Consider the following 24373-nt stretch of genomic DNA (forward strand, 5'->3'; position numbering starts at 1 on the left):
ATGTGTCTACTTCTGTTCATTTGCATGAGCACTGTCTTCTGCCTCTTTTTTTTGCATGCACATTCAATCATACAGTTTGGGAAAAAAAAAAAAAAAATCCTAATCCACACCACAGCTAAGAATTCCCAAGGTTGTGTTCCCTGCCAGCTCCATGCATTCTCTCAGACATCTCACCAGTAAATAATATAATTTGCTTTTATGCCAACACGCTATCATCTACTTCCCTTCCACCAAAACCAAGTCTTAGCATGTAACAATCTCAGACTTCTAGCAACCAGCAGGAGATCAGAGTTTTTTAACTTTCCTTCCACCTCCAAAAGCTCTCCCCTAATTAGCAGATTTGTTACTATGCACACCACAGACATTTAGATTCCTAACTGACACAATCTTTAAACTAATTATTTACCTAAATTCTGCCACTGCTTGGATAAGCCTCATCAACTTGTTCTACAAAATAACTTCTCATCTCAGGTGGACTTGTACCATCTTAAATTTTTATGATTTCAGCATCCTTCTCTCTGGCCTAGAATAAAATGGAACAAACCCACCTGCACAGACTTATCCAGGTCACATTTGTATGGAATGCTTCTCCAAAGGATGCGTGACTTGCCAGTTGAGCAAAGCCACTAAGGAAAGAAGCATACATGTTTGTCTCTCTGTTTTATAGAGGATAAAATTACCCCAGCACAGAGAGGAAAAAACAATCTCTTATTTCTTCTAGGAGATTTTCAGAGAAAGAAACCTCTCTTCATCCCTTTCCAGGCCAAGGCCAAGGCAAACAATCTTTTATTTCTGACACTACTTATTCACTGATTCCCTTCCAGCTAACCAAGCCAGCTATTTGGTTTTGCTTTCAAAAAGAAGTTACTTTTGAACCCTGTCCTGTAGCCAGCTGAATCAAAACGCTGACTTCAAATGATCAGCAGCAGTAGGCTCTGCCACAGATCTGTCAGGCTTCCAGGCAAGCGCCCTCACACCTTGTCCTCCATAAGGAAAAGGTTTGTCCAACGCTCTGCCCTCTCATAACATACACAAAGAAACTTCCCAGCTACGCTACCTCAGCACCACAATGACTTAGACTGAACACCAGGGTCTCATTTCTTTGTACTCCACCAGTTTCCTTAAATTATATTTTGTACAGGAGTCAGGCCCAACAGATGTATTTGCTTGATCCTACACAACAATAACATGTAGAGAATTCTCAACTAACAAAGCAGTTGCTAGTCAAAAATGTAAGATATGCAAGCAACTCCCCCCCATTTCCTGCATTTTTAGCAGCTCTAAACAAATAGCAGAAAGCTGTTGTGGTGCTTGGGGCTGCTTCAGAGTGATCAAAGATAAATAACGAGAGGTTGGCTCTCCATTACCAACTCAATTCCAGTCACTTTAAGTCAGTTTAAGAAATGTCATGGCATTCCCAGACAAAAATAGACTTCTTATGATCTAACAACATTTCTCCCCTCCTGAAGCAGATTGGAAATAAAGACTGAAATTGTTATTATGATATTAATAAGATTTTCTTTCCAAAGTAGATAGAATTGAAAGCAATTGAGGTTGAGGTGGGGAGGAGATTGCTGCTGCAACATTGCAACTTTAACAGTATCTCTCCCAGCCACCTGCTTGATCGTAGAACACATCACGCTTGCTCTAGCAGCCATATGGAACGGGAATTAGGGCAGGGGGAAGGCTCTAATGGCAGGTACCACATTTTCACAAGGAAACTCCTTCCTGCTTCAACCCACCACAGGTCGCCCTGTATACTTGAGCATCCTGAACTACCATCACAGCTACATAAGCAAATGGCTCAGGTAATGGGCACAAGTGAGACACAACGCGTCTGCTTTAAAAGCCAGAGGTTACGAAGGCAGACAAATGTGTGCAACACTTCTCAATCCACTGACAGAATAAAGGAAGCAGTCTCAATGTTCACTGGAAAATGTTGGATGCTTTTTTAGGTTGGTAACCCATATCTGACTCCTGGCCATTAAAACTGCACTGTGAATCACAGAAACTTATATTGTGGCATCCAAAACTGCACACAGTGCTCAAGGCGAGACCACACTTGAGTAGAGGAGGAGAATCACCTCTCCCAACTAGTTAGTAATGCACCCCAGGATTCAGTAAGCTGCTGCAGTTCCTTCTGGATTGCGGCTGCTCCTGGCATTTCCTTAGTTTCCAACAGACTACACATAGGATCAATAAATACTGAAAACAAAGTAATTAAATAAAGAGTCACCAGACAAGAAATTCCTGATTCTCTCAATAAAATGAGCACTGGTTCAAGTTTCAGAGAAATGAACTTCAGCTCCAAGGCCAATAACCCCACACTCAAGAGCTCCTATAAGCACCACTTCTTAGCCTTAAACCAGAGATACTTCAGTAGTATATGAAATAAAAGCAAGAAAAAAAGTTTAACTTAGTAACCCAACTTGTTCCAAGCAGTGTGTAAAACTGAAATAAAAAGAAACAAAGCAAGCTGGAAACTAGCTGCAGAGCTGGACCTGTAAGGTAAATAGTGTTCAGTCTCCACTAGAAAACTGAGGACAGAAGCAAGAGCCTCTCCCTGACTGCAACCAAGTTAAACCACGTTTGCCTGCCCAGAAAGAGCATCTAGCTCTGTGAAAAACAAATCAGGATTGAGGAAGAGGTAAAAAAGGAGAGATAAAGAAGCAGAACAAGAAGAGTATTGCAGATGAGGGGAAAAGAGTAGAATTGCACTATGCGGGTTAGAGGACAAGAGAACACATAGGAGAGATAAAAAAGGTAATGCACAGAACAGTCCAGGAAGTGATACGCTGTGATTATCTACAGCAAAGAAACAAAACCAAATTATGAGCTCCATGACAGAGGCTGCAAATAGCCAGACAGGGTAGGACAGAACACCTGAAGAAATCAGAGACCCTCCAAAATCCAAGACCTTCTCTCCAGAATTCACTCTGTGGGTAGTACTGTGTGCTTAGACTTTCCTCAACAGGCATACAACACAATCACCTGGCTTTACACTCTGCATTCTGCACAGTGGTCACAGTTCACAATAAACTCCCGTTCTCTAGGTCAATACCCAAATATTACTTTCCATCTTCAGCAATATCTTGAAGAATCCAGCAATATTAAAAAAAAAAAAGAGTCAGGTAAAAACAACTGCCCTCCAATGTTGTTCCCACCACAAGTCTTTTGCTCAGTGAGGTGGGTGAAGGATGAAAGGAAACTGGTGGGGAAGGGGGGAGGTCATGTTCCAACACCCATCACTACTCAGTTATGTATTCTTCTTTCTACCAGTAGCAATCCAGAGAAAGCTGACACCTGACTGACTGCTACAAAATGTCCTGGTTTGACATGGACACTTGTCCATTCATTTCCCATCTTCTCTGGAATCACTGCTCCTCTGCTAAGTTTGGATTATGCACCACCTTGCAAAGCAGAGCCTAGACTATGGCTTGTCAATAATTTCACGTATCACAGTTTGCAGTGTGCTGTTCTAAAGGACATATCAAGGCTCTTCAGTTGGCCACTCTCAACTGATAAAAAACCCCTTCTCTTGCGAGCAAAAAGTGAACTACTCTTCCATGACATCAGGAATTACTGTAACTTTGTCAAAACTGACAAAGGCTAGGTTTCAAGCAGTTTGTGGGCAACACTTCTTGACCCCTCTAATTGCAACTATGTTCCATCCCCAGCCAGTTCTCTACACAAGACCTGAAAGCATCTTGGTCTCCACACAAACGCTCACCATGGTGAGTGAGGAGGAAAAAATAAAAGAAAAAACCCCAAACAATCCTGCACAGCCCTCCTTAGCTGCAAGAGGTTGGCTCTTGCTCTAAAGCATTCAATGCTTCTAGTAACTCTGACAACGTAGAAAATACTTCCTCCATCTTGCCCTGTTAAACTCATCAATAGAAATAGAGCTTATTGTCTCTTCCTAACGATTGTAAAATGGTATTTTACTATTTGTCTGATAAAGCTGATTTGAGAAAAATATTTCTTGAGCTATCTTCATGGCTACAAAACTCCTGAAAGTTCTGTATTCTGTATTATTGCTATAATGGACTTTTTTGAGTCAAACCTGTCAAAAACATTCAACAGATCAAAACAACTGAGTGTGGAAGAGAACAGTGATCATGACACTTCTGACCTCCACCCAGGTATTTCTTCAGCTCTTAAATTAACTTTTGCATGCAGAGGGAAAGAGATACAGGAAATATTGAGGTTACAAGTATGTGAATAGAAACTGACTCACCACAGTCCTTTGCTTGTTGGGCAGGAAGACTCTAACAATAGGCTTCTGTGGAGACTTAGGGTTATTCCGTGACATATCAGCAGGGTTTTGATAAACTGAAAGGGATGAAGGTGCTGCAGAGAGGCTAGAGGAGGAAGATGATGCAACTGTGTCTGTTGAAGCTGAACTGGAGACAGAGAAATCAGTTCCATTCCCCATGGATTCCAGTAACTGCTGTTCTCTCTGCTGTAGAGCATCAAGCTTGCTGGTGTACTCTTCATAGGCCTGTGAAGGAACAGCAGCTGTTTTAATCATGTAGTAGCCTCAGACAAAACCAGAAATCTGAATTCAGAACAAATGTGAAACAAAACACTTCCTAAAGTAATATAAATTTCCCAGGAATACAAACAAAATAGTCTGGTCAACAATGAAGAACATCATGTTAAACCTTCTGAAGCAACAAGTAATGCTTTAATAAATTAAATGAAGAGAAGGATCAAAGAAATCCTAAGTCACGGTTTCAAAGCACCTGCAACTGAAGATTCTAATTCACAAGCACTTGAAAAAAGGCAGAAATCTTTAACCAGTATTGTTGGCTGCGTTGCTGAATTACTGTGCTTCAGATAAATGTATCATTCTGTTGGAATGACAGTTAAATACTTCTAATGCAATAACTAAGAGAAAGCTCCAATCTGCTTTTTTTCATCGGTATTCGACGCCTCACCAGGGCAGCATTCACCATCTTTCACCTCTGGCACCAAACGGTACATAAAACATTTTCCGGTTAGAACACAACACAGTTTGCCCTGTTTCAAAACCATCCATAAACATATAAAAGTAATCCTTTGAAAGTTTTTTAACATCTTTTCAGCCTGTTTATGTAAAACTTGATTACACAGTTCCAAGTTTCTTAAACAAAAAAATCAGTAGCATTAAATTTGCCCATTAAGTCATTATTAAATGTTGTCAAGTTTAACACTATTGCCACGATCTATGGAACAAATACCTAATCAGTATATATTTTTCTTTAAAGTGCGCTACCCACGACTTTGCAACAAGAAAAGCAACCTGGGTTTCACACTACAGAAATGTCAGTGTTAACTGACATGTTTAGACCTTTACAAAAAAGAAGAAACAAAGATCTTCCAAACCTAACAGGTAAGCAGTAGGGAAGGGAATTTTCTACTTTTCTCTATAGCAAGACCAAGATCCAATATGCATAAATTTTTCAATGATATTTTCAAGTATATTTATACAAAAGAAAATACTTTCTTGTTCTTTTTTTTTTTTTTAATTACTTCTTTTACTTGCTTTCCTACTTTTTTTGTTTATAACTGCTGCTAACTAAAGTTACAGGAGAACTGAACTGATCAAAAAGTCTGCAGCATCTACATGTGGAAAAAGAAAAATAAAGAGAAAAAATAACCAACACTTAGTAGTGCAGCCACAAGTACTACATTTTATTAGGAATTTATTTCTCCAGGTTAAATGTGCATGCTCATCTAATCCAAACTGCTTCTGCTGTGTAACTGTGGTCCATTCCTCCCTTTTAAGAAAGCTTAGCATCCTCCCAGGATGGATCTATGTTCAAAGTGTGTCATCATCCCCACACTGTCAACAAAGAGAATGACAATTTGACAGTGAGGACTAAGGAAAAAAAAAAAAAAGCACGTTAAAGAATGGTGGTGAACATCACAGTTGCAATTTCTAAATTTCATGGGTTTCACTTCTAAAAAAATCTACGTTAGTTGCAAAAAAATTGAGAACTATTTAACATTTCTTTTAAAAACTGAAGATGTCTAGCATTTCACAAATAGACTCCAAACTCAGATACTTAAAACCAAAACATTTTCACTCTAACCCAATTGTATTGACATAAGTAAATTGAAAGATTACCCAACTATAAATAATGGCATTTTTTGGCTGTACAGTAACACATGTGTCTCTCCCACTTCCAGGATCAACTTTGCATGGAAACTTGAGTAAAAGCTCCATGTGTCAAGAATTATTTTCAGTAAACAAAAATTAGGAAACATAAACTGTTACTATTTCACCGATACTCTTCTAAATACTTACTTCCCTTTCTCATGAACATTGCAAAATATTATTCAAACACACGCAACATTACATTGCTTCCGGACACTCGTGGGTTTAGTTCCTTCACGAAACTACACACAACTTCCAAAATAATCAATCCTACAATGTTTACATTGGCAGCTTAATCTGTCACTAATGCAAACTCAAAGTCAAATGATTTATCTTAAGAGAACAAACAATGAGTATGGAAAGCTGGGAGCTGCAGCTGCCTTTGGGTTCTACACCACCGATTTCTGCAAAAAGCCCTGCATTTCTTCGGAGAACAAAAGCTCTCAAGTACCATACAGGTATTTGGTGTCATAGCAGAAGGTCCCACAGCAAACCATAAGGAACTAGAAATGCATTGCTAGACTTTAAATATATTTTTCTCTTAAAAAAAATAATTCCTCTTATACAAAAGGAGCTACAGTATATGCAGCAGAAACAGAATATCTCCAATAAAATTTCATTTCACAAAGGTTAAGTACTTTGTGGAAACAAAGTTTCATCTGATGATTAACTCCAATAGACCTTACAAAGAAAACAGCATCAAGTCAAGACAGAATTATTCTATAGAGTTAAATTCAAAGATTGTTACATCTTTGTAACAATCAGCAAAGCTGACCTATGGCAAGTATTTCTAGCTAGAAGAAAGACCCTGTTGCAGATTTTGCCTGTCTGCTAAACTGACCTGCAGCAGCACAGCCACCTTAGCAGACAGGCATCAATAGCTCCACAAACCTTCAAGTCAGTCAAGGCCCTCTGGGTCAACTACGAGATTGATTTCTGACAGTGTTTTTCAAAACAAACTACAAAGATTAAAATTAAATCTGTACAGAATCAACAACATGAAAAACATTAAGACAAATATTCAAGCAAATCATGAAATCCAGGATCTTAAAGGCATTTCAGAAGGAAGAGCTTAGGAAATCTAGACTGCAATCCAATCAGTTTACATATTCCCATTAGGAAATGAGTAATATTCTACATAAAACTTAAATTCTGCTTAATACAGAATCAGAAGAGAGAAAAAAAGGGTCGGAAGATATCTGCAGAAGTCATCTAGTCCTAACACACACTTTGCACAGAAATTATTTTTAAGTTCAATGAGGTTGCTTAGGGCCTTGCCAAAACAAGCTTTGCAAGACTTGAAAGATGGAGAGCCCACAAGCTGTGGGCAGCCAGTTCCAGAGCTCAACCCCCATGCTCACAATGAAGAATTGCCCCTTAGGAAATGAACTTGATGCTCACGGGCTGTGACGCTGCCCCTTCCCCGTTTGCTGTGCAGGTCTGGGAAGAGTCTGACTCTCTCTTTAGGTTGAAAGAGCCTGCAGATTCCTCCAGAAGCTTCTCTTCCCCATCCTGAACACCACCCCAAAGCAGCCAAACAAGCAATGAGTGGATGGGTGCCTCTGCACTTGCTGCTGCAGCCCAGCGTGCAGTTTGCTGTTGATGTCATGAGGGTGGGTCACTGACAGCTCAGACTGCTCCCAGCTTGATGTGAATTTACAAAGTTTCATTTCACAAAGTATGTATTTGGAAAGTTGAGTAATAGATTAAAATCAGCACAATTTGTCAATCTACACAATCCTATAGCTGTCAAAAACAGAATAAAAAGTGAATTTTAATTATATTGCGTATCAATATATTTGTACATCATGTAATAGTCTCACACATGTAAGCACACTCCTGAGACTTCAGCTAAGTAAAATGCATCAAGGCCTGATAAGCTGCAAAGTCCAGCTAAAGCATTACAATATGGCATGTTTATATTCCATGTGCACATATGCCAAAATACAACTCCTTTCTTATTATGTATATATTCTGCAGTTTTAACTGTTGTATATACTCAGGAGCAGCAGCCTTAAATTTATTTCTTAAATGCTGCAACCTACTAACAAAATAAATCTGACCTCAGAAGTCAACAGAATTTGAGAGATGTTATGCAGATGTGCCAGAAAAGTTCTGTTGATAAGATGAGGAGAAAGGATTTTCTCAAAAATATGCAGGTTTTTTTCTCACGTATCATTTATATTATATTTGAAATTTGTTTTCTTGGGCCATGACCAGGCTATACATTCTAGTGAAATCATCTAAGCAAATAAAAAGTAACAAGTTATCTTTTTAATTTAAATTAATCTGTGAGAGACCCAAGTGGCAAAACACAATTTCTTCTTTCTGCTCCCTACTGCATCTGCTTAGAACACCAGTCCAAACTCAAGCAGATAACTGTTTTTGCCAGGCTCTCTCTCTCAATCAACTTTAGATAATAGCCACACATTGCAAGACTCAAAAGCCTAAACTATAGGTTCCTGGTCTTTGAAACTGAGATTGTGTTTCTATTTAAAAGATGTCTGACCTTTTAGGCTGTTGATCAAATGCAAATCCCACTAAGTTAAATGGGAGCTGAAGATAGACAGTAACATACGTCACGATTTCTTCATTTAGTAAGACTCCTAAATCTGTACTTAGTCTAACTTTAGACACTCCAGTTTTGGTCCAACATATTTGAACAGCATCTGTTCGGAGGCTGGTAAAAACCAGCCAACTGAAATTCCCCCAAAGGGCCACCAGGTTTCCCAGTGTCTATATGCAGCGTTAGCGTTTTCCTGGAATCCCACAGTCTGGAACAATCTGAGATTCATCACCAAGATCTATTTTAGACTGTATCTGCATGCTGTTGCAATAAGCATACTTCAGATCAGCAAAGAGGTAATCTTCTTTAATTAACTAATTTGACCTCCTGCGTGGATTCTTCAGGAATAAGGAATTAAATACTCTCCTGACATTCAACAGCCAAACTCTCAAAACTGAGAACAGCAACAGCTGAGAACAGCCTCTGAATAAAACACATCCCGGCAAGAAGAAAGCTAGGAAAATATAAAAAATCACGGTAGCTGGGGGCAAACATAGCTCTACCCCCCATGATTCTCATTTTAAATTGCTTCCAAGAGTAGGAGTAAGAAAGAGAATGATTCCTTCAAGACAGTAATAGAAAGCTGACCGAGTTCTAAAACTTATTTTGATACCACCATAATTCTAGATATTTGCATACTGTTTTATTTTGGGCAGAGTCCAAATTAAAAAAAAAAAAAAAAAACAAAAAAAAAAACACCAAAAACAAATCAAACAAACCCCAAAACACCTGGCAGATTAGTCCTGTCTGTTAACTGAAGTAACCAACAGGTCCAGAATGCAACCCCATCCCAGACAACAACTTACATGAGAATGGGCCAATCCTGTTTCAGTTCTCATAGGTAAGTGCTGGTAGGTAATCTATATACATGACTACAGGGCAAAAAGGAGACTCAGGAGTTGGGAAGTTTAAACAGGTAAGGCCTCCCTGAACAGTCATTACGAGTCTACAAAGGCTAACAAATCTGATGAAGTCATTTCACCATGATCCCTCCCTTCTAAGTTTGAGCTAGGTGCTTTTGGCCAGGCTGGGTGTGTGCAACCCATTCCAGTTTATATACAGCATTTGTTACCAATATACAGGCCTTTACACTCCTTTCCCTAACTCACCTTATCCTTTTCAGCAGTATTTTGTTGGTAGGGTCAAAAGAAATATAAATTTTGATGGATGTCCTAAAGAATACACAACTGCATATTTTAACCATTTTTGCTAAGTGAGTCCCAGGTTTTCCCAGTATCATAATAGCAGAGCAGCCTTCTTTGCAGTAAATATTTCCAATATTTACAATGCTTAGACAAACCCTGAGGAAAAGGGTTTTTCCATGGTGAGTCACAAATGATGTATTTTGGGAAACAGCACTTCAAGGACTGATACAACGCAGTAAGAAATTATGTGGGAAGATGAAAATCATTGATGCTTTCAGCTACTGACATACAGAGTGCTTCCAAAAAGTGTGGTAAAACCTACTGAGAAGCTCCTGCAGCCCCTTTACCAGGAGGAAAAAAAAAAAAAAATTAATAATATTTCTCTATCTACTGAGTCAAGCAGTTATTTCAAATATTTGGAGCACCTCAGCTATGAAGACACGGTGAGAGAGTTTGGGTTCTTCAGCTTGGAGAAGGCTCCAGGGAGACCTTGCAGCACCTAAAGGGACCTTACAGGAAAACTGGAGGGGGGCTTTTTACATGGGCATGTAGCCACAGGACAAGAGGGAATAGCTTGAAATGGGGAGACTGTATGTTTAGATAAGGTATTAGGAAGAAATTGTGAGGGTGGTGATGCATGGAACAGGCTGCCCAGAGAAACTGAGGATACCCCATCCCTGTTCTAGGCCAGGCTGGATGGTGCTTAGAGCATGTTGGTCTACTGAAAGGTTCCCAGCCCATGGCAGAGAGAGCTGGAACTTGATGATCTTTAGGGACACTTCCAACCTAAACCCTACTGTGGTTTGACAGTGATTTCCAGGGGTCTGTTTAAGCTGAGGTCACAGACAGCAAATGGGAGAAGTTAAAAGCCAAGATTACATGAGAAGGAAGTTTGGCTACAAGCTATTTTTGGATTTTAATACAGTCATTGCTTATTAGATTTATTCTTTCTTCCAGACAGAACAAACAGAAAAGTTTTTCTTACCATCGTATTAGAGAACATGGACAAGATTTCCAAAGCTATCACTAATTATAATGTTCAGAAGAAAATGACGTGGTTAATGACAAATACTCTTTTCTTTCTTCTGTACATTTTGTTTCCTCCCCCTGTACCTTAGAAACACACTCAGAAGTCTCTCTGTAGCTTTGGTCTCCCTGCTGAGCCCTAATTTTCCTGCCCAGGGAGGACCAAGGCAAGCAACTTGCTGCCCTCCAGCTTAACATTACATTTTCCACCCAGGCTTGCACACTCTGCTCTACTCTCCCTGCTGCACACTCACCTTTATAAGACCATCACTGAGGAGTGATGGATCAGGACAAGGAGATACCCCTAAATCTGAGTACCCCCTCCTGCAGGAATAATTAAATATATGCCGAACTCAACACAGCACAAGTCAATCACTTTCAGTATTGAAAGAAAAGCAATCCTCTTTTGTAGTCAGTTGACGAAACCTGAAATGATGGCTGCAACAACAGCTGTCAGTTTTAAAGTTCTTTTGACGTCAAATGCATTGACACCCTCTCCTGAATTTGGGAAAAAAATACATCAGAGAGGGGTGAAAATTTTGTCTTCACTCTCAGATGAACACAGAAACAAAAGCTCCTATTTCTTGAGCAACTGTAACTAAGGCATAAATTCCTTTTTATTTTTAAATGAGATGTACATTTTATATTCAATGCACAAATAATTTTACTATAACCTTCGAATGCTCCATTTTCAGAATTATTTTCTTTTTGAATTCTTCACCTTTCTCACAAGCCTCTGCTCTCCTCAACCCCTCCTTTCACTTTTAACTGAAAGGTAACGTCACCAGGTTCAACAACAGCTTCACTTGGCAGGTGGTGAGAAGTGTAGTAAATTAAAGATGTAAAGCCCAGCAGGAGTACAAAAGAACCAAACAAAACCTATGATGCTGAAACTCTGCACATTGCAAGATGGATGGATAGCTGTCAAACCTGTCAGAAGAATAAAAATAGCCATGGTTTTGGAGGAAGCATTATAATAAAACTGGATGTTTATGACTAGTGAAAGGCAATATAGGCAAAAGCAGAAGTGCTCATTTGCAGATGCTTACCTAGCATTTAGTTTTGGCTAATTTCAATTTTTGCTAAAAGAAGACAGCATGCCTGCTGATAGTAAACACAAGAGATGATCAAGAGGCACAATCTACTCTCTTAAGGAGCCCCTAAGAGTCAGTCAGGTTCTATGGAAGATGCAAAGAGGTCAGAGCAGCAGAAGGATTTTAAAATCAGCATCAGGTTGAGGGATGAAGGGATTGAGAGCAACCCTGCAAAACAGGTACTGGTGAATAGAAAGCTGGAAAGAGCTGTCACCAGCGGGACATGAGCAGGCACTCACAGCCCAGAAAGACAACCATATCTTGGGCTGCATCCAAAGCAGTGTGGCCAGCAGGTCGAGGGAGCTGATGCCCCTCTTGGTGAGACCCCACTGGAGTGCTGCATCCAGCTCTGGCATCCCAACATAAGAAGGACATTGACCTGTTGGAAAGGGTACAAAGGAAGGCGACAAAGATGATGAGTGGGCTGGAGTACCTCTCCTATGAAGACAGGCTGAGAGAGCTGGGGTTGTTCAGCCTCTAAGAGTTTTTTGATACTTAAAATGATCTATGGGGACAGACATTTTAGCAGGGCCTGCTGTTACAGGACAAGGCCTGATGGTTTTAAACTAAAAGAGGGTAGATCCAGACTAGACATGATGAAGAAAACTTTTATGATGAGGGTGGTAAAGCACTGGCACAGGTTACCCAGAGAGGTGGTAGATGCCCCATCCCTGGAAACATTCAGGGTCAGGCTGGATGGGGCTCTGGGCAACCTGATCCAGTTGAAGACACCCCTGCTCATTTCAGGAGGGGTTAAACTGGACAACCTTTAAAGATCCTTTCCAACCCAACCCATTCTATGAATGTAAGGCAGCTAAGGGAAGGGTAATGCGGTTCAAGTAACACACTAAGCAAAATTATCCATACAGATTCTGGGTAAAAGCAGGACTATATTACAGCCAGAAATGAGTTTTTTGCAAAGCAATAAAAATAGAAGTATCAGAGAATGATGGACGGAGTCTAAGTTCCATTACCTTCCCACCTGAGCATCTTGGTGAGAGTACACCAAGAGAGACCACAGGTAAGAGTTTAAGGGAAATAGGAGCCCTCCACAGAAGTCAGTGATGACACCCTGGTACAGAACTTGAGCCCCAGACCCAATATCACTCACTAACTCTGTACATGGGAAGTTTGCTATTTCTAATACGTCAGACAGGCATCTTTTTATTTGTATCAAAACTACTATGTTTTCTTAGCTCTGAATTTCCTAGAGGCAAATGTTCTTTCACACTTTATCACATTACATTCAAAACCTTTTATATATAGCTTTGTCCTTCTATGCTGCACTGGAGTTTTTCTGGCCCTTTCTCTGACAAGTGATAGAATATAGGAAGTCAAAACATGAGCTTCAGCAGTGACAGGTTAGATTCAGATAAATTGCTGCCAAGTAAATGGTGAGAACAGAAAGCAAGCCCTGTCTTGACCAAGCCAAAATGTGGGAAAGGCACAGAAAGGACATACTAGACAACTGCTGCTGGATTGAAGTCAAAGGTAATCTAACTTCTAACTGTATCTGGCACTCAGTAATAGATTTCTTCTTTTTTTTTTTCCTTTCACACTTTAGTTCTATCACAGGAAGTCTACAAACTAAACAAACTACAGGTCTGCAGCATTTAATCCTGTTGACCCTGATAAATGCATCTGAGGATGACCTAATCTATGCTAGTGATCATCTAAATAAAAATTTCTTTTCCTCTCTCATACCATCTTCTAGTTCTTGGCTCACAGATGCAAACATTCTCCATTCCCATATCTTAACCACAGTTTTGGAGCTCACTGACTTCATCATGATCAGGTTTAAACTACTATCTGGATGGTAAAGTAAACCAACAAAATCAGGATATTTTCCTTTCAGGTTAGTGACTGGTAGTGGCTTTGTACTGCAAGTACCTGAACAAAGGAAGCAGAGGAAAGGCATAGCAAAGAGCTGAGAAGAACAAGCTTTTCACTTCAGCCATGGTGGGCTCTTTCCACAGGACTGTCTCATGGGACAACAACTGCAAAAGCACAATGTCTGCCCCTTTCACCTTCCTCCCAATAGCTTGTGGGCCCCATGTCACTACCAGCATTACTTGTCCCAAGATGTGCTCATGATCCAGTGGAACTCCCTGCAGCAGAGGAACTCCCTGTTCTGCCTCACAGGGCTGCCCTGCCACGCTGAGGAGCCAGAGCTGGAGCTTCATCTCAGGGGCACATGGATCCATTGAACCTGCAAATCTGCTTTCAGCTTCATGGTTTGTGACCACCAACTATTTCAGACTGACTCTTGACTCTTCATGCTGTCATAATCATTTCCCAATATCTATGTATGACTGCAAATGCTCTTTTCCCTACCGATGACCTACAGAGCAAACACAGAGCTTCCAGTAACAGAGCTTGGTTTTAATTTCAATAAAAGCAAGTGACAAATACCTGGGATGAACTAACAACTTCCCTACCTTAAATCCAGACTTCTTATAGACAAAGTCCTTTATTAGTGCAGTTGATACACAATCTAATGAAACCCACTTGCATATGGCAATAATAAATCCAGACATATGGAATGAACCAGACCTTGTGAAAACAGAGGCATGCTTAAATACAGCAGACTGGATAAAGCAGTGATAGCACTGATTCAATATTCCCATTTCACATTAGCAATAAGTAAAGCAACTACTGAGGGCCTCATTTGACCTTAACTGTTAAGGACGTAGTGTCAACATTTGTATAATCAACCTAGTGCCCTGCTCTGACATATTAAGATAAAAAGCAGAAGTACCTCAAATAATGAGATCTTTATTTTTAATTACTTAGTATCTTTAGGCAGCAATTACAAATAAAAGGACTACAAAAGAAATCTGGTTGACCTCCAGTTATTTCAATACTTGAGAGAAGTACGAAAAGGGCAGATTTGAAGCACATGATACCCATTCAGCTCCTAAGAGAGGTAACTTGCATGCAGCTCTGTAAGGTCTTAATGGTCCTATGTCAATTCAACCCTATGAATCTGGAGCGCTGAAAGAACACAGACACTGATTTGTAGTTAGTTTACAAATTAAAAATGTCTTAAAAATTTTACCCCGCTCCACAATTTTATGTATTTCTATAAGAAGTCCCCTTCTACTGATGCAATTTTTTTGATTATACATGATCATTTTTCAAAGACAAAAAAGGGAAGTCATCTGCTTTAAAGGAAAAGTTAGTCTCACAAAATGTTTTTGTGTGTATATATTGGCTTTTAACAGAGCATGACTTTCTCCATTATAAACATATTCTTCTCTCCCCTGGCCCCTACAAAGAGGCTTGACATTTCTGTTGCCTCAACATTCTTACACCATGCCACTGAGATTCCCCTACTGAATCCCAGGAATCCCATACAAAGCTCCTTTCTACCTCCTAGAAGGCAGTTCAGTTTGTAATGCCCAAGGAGAATATTCCCTTTTACTGCAGGTACCCTCAGTTTTAACCTCAGATGCTTCACATTAAAATTAAGATAACACAACATAAATTCAACCACATTTGTTTGAATGTAAACTTACCTCTAAATATATTGATGGTGGGTTATGCTCTCCTCCAAATTTGTCTAGCAGAGCTTCTATATGTTCTTGTGTCAATTTAATCATCTGTTTGATGTTCCACACCTAGAACAGAAAATAAAAAATTTTCATCAAAGGAAGCCTACAGAATCTGTCCTAGAACAAAACAAGAATCTTTCAGTATTTAGTAAGAGAAGTCCGTAATAAAAATTTTAATTATCAATAAATGAGTGCAAAAGGCTATCCTGTTCATCCAGTGATGGTAACAGTTTGCTTCTGAAATAAACAGAAAAAATTTATACTTGGTCTTAAAATTCAGAACCCATTGAATAAACAACTTCTAAGGATGGCTAGTTTTTCTTTTAATCAATCATATTAAGTATTTTCCTTCCAAGACTTTGCAAACCAATTTCTCCAGTACTACAAAATATAGTGAAGGAGTTTTTCTATTAAACCTTAGCAATATATCACAAGCCAAGACCTAGAATTTGATATGCATGACAATAGGATGTCTTGATTTTAAAGAGCACCTTCTATGTCTCAACTTCCATATTCAGTCTACCCACCCTACAAGCTACAGACCTTGGACATGACCTGAAAAATTACCTCCTGTGCACAGAGATGAACTACAGCATTGTACTGTGAAACCACTCATGTTGCTACCCATTCTTCACAACTGGAAGGAGTTCAACTTTAGGACTTGGACACTACTGTAGGTGAACAGTATTATGAAGCTGAATTTATACCTAAAAAAGGCAGCAAAACACAAAACTGAACTTTTAAAGCAATAATGCTATACTGATGTACGAAACAAATCCAAGCAAAATCAGAAGTTTATAGCAGAGGACGAGGGAGGAAGAGAGAAGAATTGCTCCTTCACATATACTGTTCAGAAAAAATTATTCAATCAAGTTTTTAGAGCCAAGATGCTCTAAAAAGCATCTCCAGGGTGCTTCTTCCAAAGATAGTTTAAAGATTCCTGTTATTTTTACCAGTTTATCCATTTTCTACTTCATGGATTATAATATATAATACATAGTCTCAAGATCAGGTCTCGATGTACAAGTTGTGACAACCTCTGCAAAAAACCCATGCAAATAATTTTACATTCTAAAGTAGGCACAGTTCACAAACAAACAAACACTAAAATACTGAACTTGCACTTTGCACATCACCTTCTTTACCCATTCTATTTCTAGATATCAGTTATCTGCCAGCAATTTCCTGAAGTAAACTAATGACTGATTCGCTTCTAGCCCAATTTTTGGAACAGATACCAGAACAAAGACTTCATCAAGAAGCTGCAGTTGAGCAAAAATAGTTTGCACAGGAACAAGCAAACCAAACTACAAAGAGTGAGAGTGGGGGGATATGAAAGAATGTGCTACTCAAGTATTCTGTATGTAAATTCCCTTGAGGCAATGGTGGGAGTCAACTTGCTTCTCAACTTGCAATCATTTATCAGTGAACCTAGGACTGCCAACCAGCAGCAAAGAGAAGGTTTTCTGTATTTGCTTAGTTTTCCCCAAGATGGCAAGGACTAGTTGTATGCTTGGTGAAAAGAACAAGCATGAATCAACACCATATCAATTAACCTGTTCAATAGAAGGCTTAGGATGTCTGCTTACCATGTAATTGGTAACATGTTGTTAACCTGGGCTGCATGTACTGAGAATTCCTGGCAACCTTAGGAATCATCTCAGGATCACCTTCAGAAATAGTTTTATTAGTACTTAAGGAAATTTCTATTATTTGGTTATTCTGGCAATTTTACCCAGCAAAGGTTTTCCTCATCAAAATGAACAATTTACTACACTTAACTGCCTGAAACTGAGGAAGATGAAGAGGGAAGATTCTTACTGACAAAGAAACACAGAATTACAGAAGGATTTGAGGTTGGAAGGGAACTCCTTAGGTCATCTGGTCCAAGCTCCTCCTCCAGCAGGATGCCCAGGACCACGTCCACATGATTTTTGAATATCTCCAAGGATGGAGAGTCCACAGCCTCCCTAAGGTTGTGCCAGTACTCAGTCACCCTCACTGTAAAAATGTTTCCTGATGTTCAGAAGGAACCTCCTGTGTTTCGTTTTGTGTCCACTGCCTCTGGTCCGGTCACTGGGCACCGCTGAAGACAGCCTGGCTCCATTATCCATTTACTCACCATCTTTGTGGCTCTTCACTGGACAGTCTAGCCAGCACAGCTCTTCCCTCCAGTACAGCCACATTTATCTTGTAATGGGGAGCCCCGAAGTGGACACAGCACTTCAAGGTGAGGCCTCACCAGTGCCAAGAAGAATGAGCCCCTGACACAATGAGTTTCCAAGTACTTTTTTTCAATACCAATAACAAGTAACTTCCCTGCTCATGTTATTTTGTATTTTGTGTCCATAACCAGAACCTTGCTTCTCCCTTTTACATTAAAGATACCAAATAACAAATATAATACCACCAGCAATATGCACAATGGAAGCATGCTATTTTGGAAATGTTGGCAAGAGAATCAAATAGCCTTCAAAAAGGGCAGAGATCTTCCTGCTAAGTTAGTATCATGACAACCGGAACCTGACTAATTTAGGCTGCCTAGCAAAATTGCAGGTGTCCCATCCCTGACAATGTTCACGGCCAGGTTGGACGGGGTTTTGAGCAACCTGGTCTAGTGGAAGGCTCCCTGTCCCTGACAGGGCAGTTGAAGCAAGACCATCTTTAAGGTCCCTTCCAAGCCAAACCATTCTGTGATTCTATGACTGATGAAGAAAAAAATAAACTTGCTGCCAGCCTGCAATAAAAATTTCTTCACCTGGAGAAGCTGAAATTACAGCCTAATGGAAGACAAAATTTCTCAGAGCAATCAAAAACACTGCCTTGAATTACCTAGTATATATCTGTGCAGTAAACCAGAAGCCTTTCCACAACTGAACTTACAGGCAAACTTAATACAGATTTCTATAATCTTCGAAAGGCTCCTCATACAGTTAAAAGTACACTGAAGGGAGAAGGAAATTTATCAAAGTCAGCCATAGCAACAAATAATTACTTGTTGCTCACAGAAATGGAAAAGTTATTTTGTGTGCCATATTCATCAAGTCTTCTGACAGGATGAGAACTTTCACCAATCTAGTATTGACTAGCATATTCTAGCCCAAGAACACATATGCCATACCAAATTTCCAAGCTTCACAATTTCCTTTTAAGTGGCAACTTGTACTTCTGTTTACTTAGAGCAAATGTACCTCCTGGCTTCTCGCATCTGTGCATATACTAAGACAGAGTTTTTTTTGTGGTCCAGAGCAATCCTTAAGTAGCTGGCTTGAGAATGAACCCTTGTGCAGGTATACTGCATCCTACTATGCATGACCTATTGCTACTTCAGTTAAAGAAACTCAAGTCTTTTCTTCACTGGAACCCAGAACAAGTGACCTCACGTGACTGAGAATCTGCTGTTGCCCACCACAGCACCCACAGCTTTTGCCTCACAAAAACTCCACCATCCCTGTCGCATTTTCACAGCCAGCAGAGCCAGCAACTTCAACGCATCCTTCCTCCTAACAGGCTTGCTTGTTCAGACAACTCACCCTAGTTTGTGCCATAAGCACAGCCCAGCCTTTCAGACCTTGAGCTAAGATAGAGCCCCATCTTTGCTGTGCAAAACATCCTGAAACTAAGTTCTTAAGAGTTACATCTGTGGAGTTCAGCAGCACTCACAGACATACAGGTTTCTTTAAGCTGTCCAAATAAAACCCAAAGGTGCAAAAATGGCCTAGCAAGGGTCTCATTGCTCCTAAGCACATACATTCCAGGACAGCAGCAAAGAACTGCCTAACAACAGAGACACCAAAAACATGGCATATGGAATCCTTTTATCAATCAGTTCTGGACCAAAGAGCTCGTCCCTACACCACAAAATAAACACAAGTTTTTAAAGAATTAAGTAACCCCTTTATCCACTCTTTATTCACACTTTTTTAGAAGTAAAATCAAACTGCCTGACAGTTATTAAGAAAGAACAGACGTATTTTTTTCTTATTCTTATGAGCACTCCACTATATTTGTGAAACCCACACCTTTAGGAAACCATAAAACCACAACTGTCAAGTATCTTACAGAAATACAGAAAGAGATGCCAGCCCCAGAGAGGGTTGCTGGATATCTTAATACATTCTGAAGTAAACCTGCAGTGCATCCAGTACTGCCCACATGCAAGTCTGGTCCCTTTCCATAGGACACAGAAAGCCGATTTGAGACTGTATAAACGGTAGTTCCATGAAAAAGCAATGAATCCTTTACAGCTTGGATAACCATATCATTTTTCCAAAAAAAGCATCAAATAAATGTTTCTGGCCTATCTTGTAGCATTAGGTTAAGGTTATTCTCTGTCACAAGAGATTAGATTTGATTCTCCTTTTAGTGCTACCGACACAAGGAAGCTGACGCAGGCTAACATAGACACAGGCAGCCAGACAACTGGAAATAGTCCAGATATACTGGAATATATCAACTTGAATCTGCCTATTGTGGATAATTGTCCATTAATTTTGCAAATAAGCACTCCCTTACAATGCAATAAAGACGATGACCTATTTCAAGCCAGAGGCAAGTCAGATACAGTAGAAGTCTAAATCCATTCTATTCAGGGAAGACTATGGCTGCACAAATCACAGAATATGTTGAGTTGGAAGGTACCCACAAGGATCATGGAATGAAACCCCCAGCAATGCATAGGACCATCCCCAGTAGTCACACTATGAGTCTGTTCCAGTGCCCCCCAGGGAAGTGATCGCAGCACCAAGCCTGAGAGAACTCAGGAAGCCTTTGGACAATAATTTCAGATATACTCAAGGTTAAGCCACAAAGTTATTTTCACATCTCTTGCTGCTTGTCAAAATGTGCAGTGCCTGAGACATCACAAAGCAAACGTATCTTTCGTACTTTCTGCACCTGGCATCACTACTCAAATCTTGCAGTGCATCCCAACTCTAAGCTGTATGACTCATACTTGGTAGAAGACACTGAAAGTTCAAACCTATTCTGAGAGGAAAAACTGCATTATTTGTCCAGGAACAGTATGCCCTGCATTTGGATTATCATAGTTAGTGATGACAGAATACTCGGATAGAGCTAACAATGTAATTAAAGAATAAACAAATTAAGAATTCAAGCATTTAATTTGGAAACTGCTTTATAAAGAGGACAAAATCATCAATACCTATCCAGTACTACTTCAATCAGTCCTTTCGGGCTTCTCTCTAACAGATCAATTCAATTGTTTGGTCCCCTGAGCAAGGATGCACTTTGCCAGAAAACACTCAAGAAAGCTGTCATGTATGAGATTGTCTTTGGATGGTCTAATATATCAACTAACCTGAAAGTGAGACATGTGAAAGATAGGCAAGAGGACACAGCAATGGGGTTAATACCAGAGCAGCCCACCAAACCATTTGCACAGCAAGATGCAGAATATGCAGGTTTGAGTTTCTGTGCTGACAATCACTGTTGCCTCTTTCTTGCACTTTCAGTCCCTCCTTCAGGTACTTTCCCCCCTCACTCACCTTGGTCTTCTTAACTCTTACTAAGCTTGCTTCTCATTTCCTGCAGGCTTGTGCTGGAACAAGCACAGATAGTGGGATGGAGAGTCCTTGCCTTCTTCCAATACTCCAGGCTATCACTCTCTCCACTTCTCTGTGGAAGCTTCTTGCAAGTTGCTCATCCACTGTGTTAATTTTTCCACTTTTCCTACTCTTCTGGCTCTTCATCTTACCACATTTTCAACAGTGTAGTTAAGTTTATATTAAACAAGTGTGACATACCAATAGCTGAACAACTTCACTGAATTGAAAATCAGCTCACAATGGCTTTCACATTAGAGTTTACACAAGTGACATGAAGGTCAACATCAAGCTTGCCTGTCCTAGTTCATATTTTCCAACTTTTTATTAATCTCAATGAATAATTTTTATCATTTTTATTTATAGGTCCTTTAAAATGTTTAAGATAGCCAACAATGGAATATTGTCAAAGTCTATAAGTAGGCAGTTCAAAATATGTCAGTAAAATTTACAACCGTGGACCAGTAAATAAGTTACAGACAACAATATCTACAGAAGTGACTGTAGTCAAGAGAAAAAGGATTTGTTATCTCTTTTTCCACAAAAGCCTATGAACGTATCTTTCTCCACTCATGACGAGTGGCCTTAGGGAAGATGCACAAGACTACGTTTAGGAAGGAAAATCCTCAGGAAGGGGTACAACATTTTCAGTACCTTCCTGTCTGACAACTAGGATCATAACTAGGTCAATTAATACAGCAATGTGATCAGTGAGCATCTGCTGTAAGCATAGCAGTTAATTAAATATTTAAAAGGCTTCAAAATGAAAATCTATTTTCCATTTAAGAGGCAACAATTTTTATGAAGGAAAGACTAACTTGTAACTAGCAGTGCAGGTTCCCGCTACATCTGATACTGCTCCTGTTGAACAAACCATCCCACCAAAACCAAACACTCAACAACTTCCACCCTTCTCCAAAAAACTAGGAAACATCTAAGTTAACACTCAAGTATCAAAGTACCATCTTTGAAGAGTTCACCGCAGAAACTATCTCTCATATCTTTGTAAACCATCAGCTTCAACTGAGAGTAATCTATGTTTTTTGCTTTCATTAATTCTAAACACAAACTCGATTGCTCATCATTCCACTCTAGTCTTAAAGCCAAATAAACGGCCTTGCAGTCTGACAGGCCTTTGCCCCTTAAGTTGCCTCCTCTTTAACAAAGGAATTCATTACATCTTACAAGTGTTTAAAAATATATTTTTAAATAAATTCAAAAACTGTAAAGGATAGAGCTCAGTGAAGTCCATCCTTGTAGCATAACCATGCAGTTTCTCTGTAAGAATGAAGCCACCAAGAGCCTTAGGCAGTGAGCGCTTTGCAGCTCACACCAGCCAAGATGGTGGGTGCAATTACCATATTGTCCTTGGCTATTTACCCTTGCTCTCTCCCTTACTCTTTCTCCATAACATAAGCCTTTGGCTGAACCTTTCAGTACGTTAAATAAGTGAAAAATTGTTCTCTTTGTCAAGGTCAGCTTTCTGCCAGTCTACTATGCTTAAAACAGCTTGGCAAAGGACCCAGGGATCATCCCAGGTGGTGAAAAAGTCACCTTTCCTCTCTATAGCTTGCTGTTGGATGGATTCAGGCTACCATGAAGCAACAGCCTTCCTGTTTAGGTTTCAGTTCTTTCCTTCTCCCACTTTTTCCATCACCTGCCATCTTTGCTTCTTGCTGCTAAGTAGAATTTGCCTCCAAGCACTATAAAAAGGAAAGCTAACAAATGTTCTCTACCATAGTAGAACAGCAGTGTGTAGAAAAATAAGAGCTGCCTGTATCCCTCATTTAAATCATTAACCACTAGTTGAGCAGCTAAATCTTTAATTCCATATTTTTCATGGCTTTTGTGTTGCAGTACTACTAGTCCCTCTTACTCACTTTGCTACTAATTCAGTAGTCACGAGGATCACGCACAGACCGAGTTCGGGAACAATTCACTGGATTTACATTCATGAATTCAACAACTTCTCTCTAGACAGTAACAGGTTTAAAAAAAAATAAAAGAGGAAATAAACTATCTAGATTTTCTAACCCATTGAAGAAGGCACTTTTGCTTTAGCCAGGCAAGTACCACAGAACCTCAACAACACTAAACCCATGCACTGGTGACATTTAAGAAAGATTACCATGAAGACACCAGACTCTGCACACCTTAAGCTGAAAAGTCACATTTGTGATGGAAAGTAAGCAGCCAGCCAGCTAATTACAGTAGTTGCCTATAAGAAGCAAACGCTGGTCCAGCAGAGCTCTTACACAGGTTGGGTCACATTAATTAAAATGACAAAACAAATAAACTCAGTTTCAGCTGAACAACAGAACCTAATTCTTCTCTCTTGCTGCCAAAGTGCACAATTAATTAGACCATGCAGACAAGATAATCAGCACCTATTTAAAAGTTCAGATTATCAATCCATAAAATAATTTGTTATAAACTATGGAACATTCCACCACTAAACTGTTCCTACATAGTGACTATTGCGCATAGTTTCCTACCAACTGATTAAATGTAAAAGACAGCTGGAATTGTTGGTCAAGTACAAATATACTCTGCTTGTTTAGAAATAGCTGTGATCTAATAAAGAAATTAAGGTATCCTATTTTTAGCACAAACAGATCTCAAAAACTGAAATAGAGCAAATGTACGTGGGTTTTTTAATTATTATTTTTATTTTTAAAACACAAGTAATGTGCTCCTAGTCAAGGGAAACAGTCAAAGGAACTGCCACAGAAACCACATTCTCCTAAACAGCACTGTATGTTCTACTCAGCAGACCACCCTGCCTTAGCAACCCCAGTGCCACCTTGGAAAATGAAGTAATTTAAAAAGCAGAATTGGCTCCTTGCCACCCATTGTAGAATTATGAGAGTTAAAAAAAATTACACTAACTACTTAGCCTAGAATCTGGAAAAAGTTACATCAATTTCAATGATTTACATAGGCTTAAAAATGTCACAAGAGACAGTACAAACTGTATTCTAGCAGAATTATTGAACACTTAAAGAAATATTTTCAGAAAGCTACCTCAGATGATACTAAAGATTCACATTTAAATCTACATTACTTAAACCTATTATAGAGAATATTTGACCTATTAAGTTTAATGAATAAATTTTTCAAAACCAGATCAAAGACTGAGGCACCAATACACAACCATCCAGTTCCAAACATCTAGAATCTATCAACTTCTTAGTCGTAATGATGTATTTTATTTCAGGTTGATTTTACAGTGTTTTTCAAACATCATTAGTGGATAACTTGACTAGAGAAAGAAAAACTAGA

At 39.4% G+C, this 24373-nt stretch overlaps 1 protein-coding gene across 3 annotated transcripts in view; it reads right to left on the reverse strand.

Moving 5' to 3' along the window:
* The window catches only part of BRAF (B-Raf proto-oncogene, serine/threonine kinase), an 83522-nt gene that overhangs the window by 52085 nt on the left and 7064 nt on the right, over positions 1 to 24373 (reverse strand). For all 3 annotated transcript variants that reach the window (XM_040061826.2, XM_040061827.2, XM_040061829.2), the window contains exons 2-3: positions 15492 to 15593; positions 4238 to 4501 (exon numbers count right to left, since the gene is read on the reverse strand). In XM_040061826.2, coding sequence (XP_039917760.1) covers positions 4238 to 4501; positions 15492 to 15593 — 366 coding nt within the window. The remainder of the gene's footprint in view (positions 1 to 4237; positions 4502 to 15491; positions 15594 to 24373) is intronic.

The sequence above is a fragment of the Hirundo rustica genome, chromosome 4 (genome assembly GCF_015227805.2).
Source record: "Hirundo rustica isolate bHirRus1 chromosome 4, bHirRus1.pri.v3, whole genome shotgun sequence".
NCBI classification, from domain to species: domain Eukaryota; kingdom Metazoa; phylum Chordata; class Aves; order Passeriformes; family Hirundinidae; genus Hirundo; species Hirundo rustica.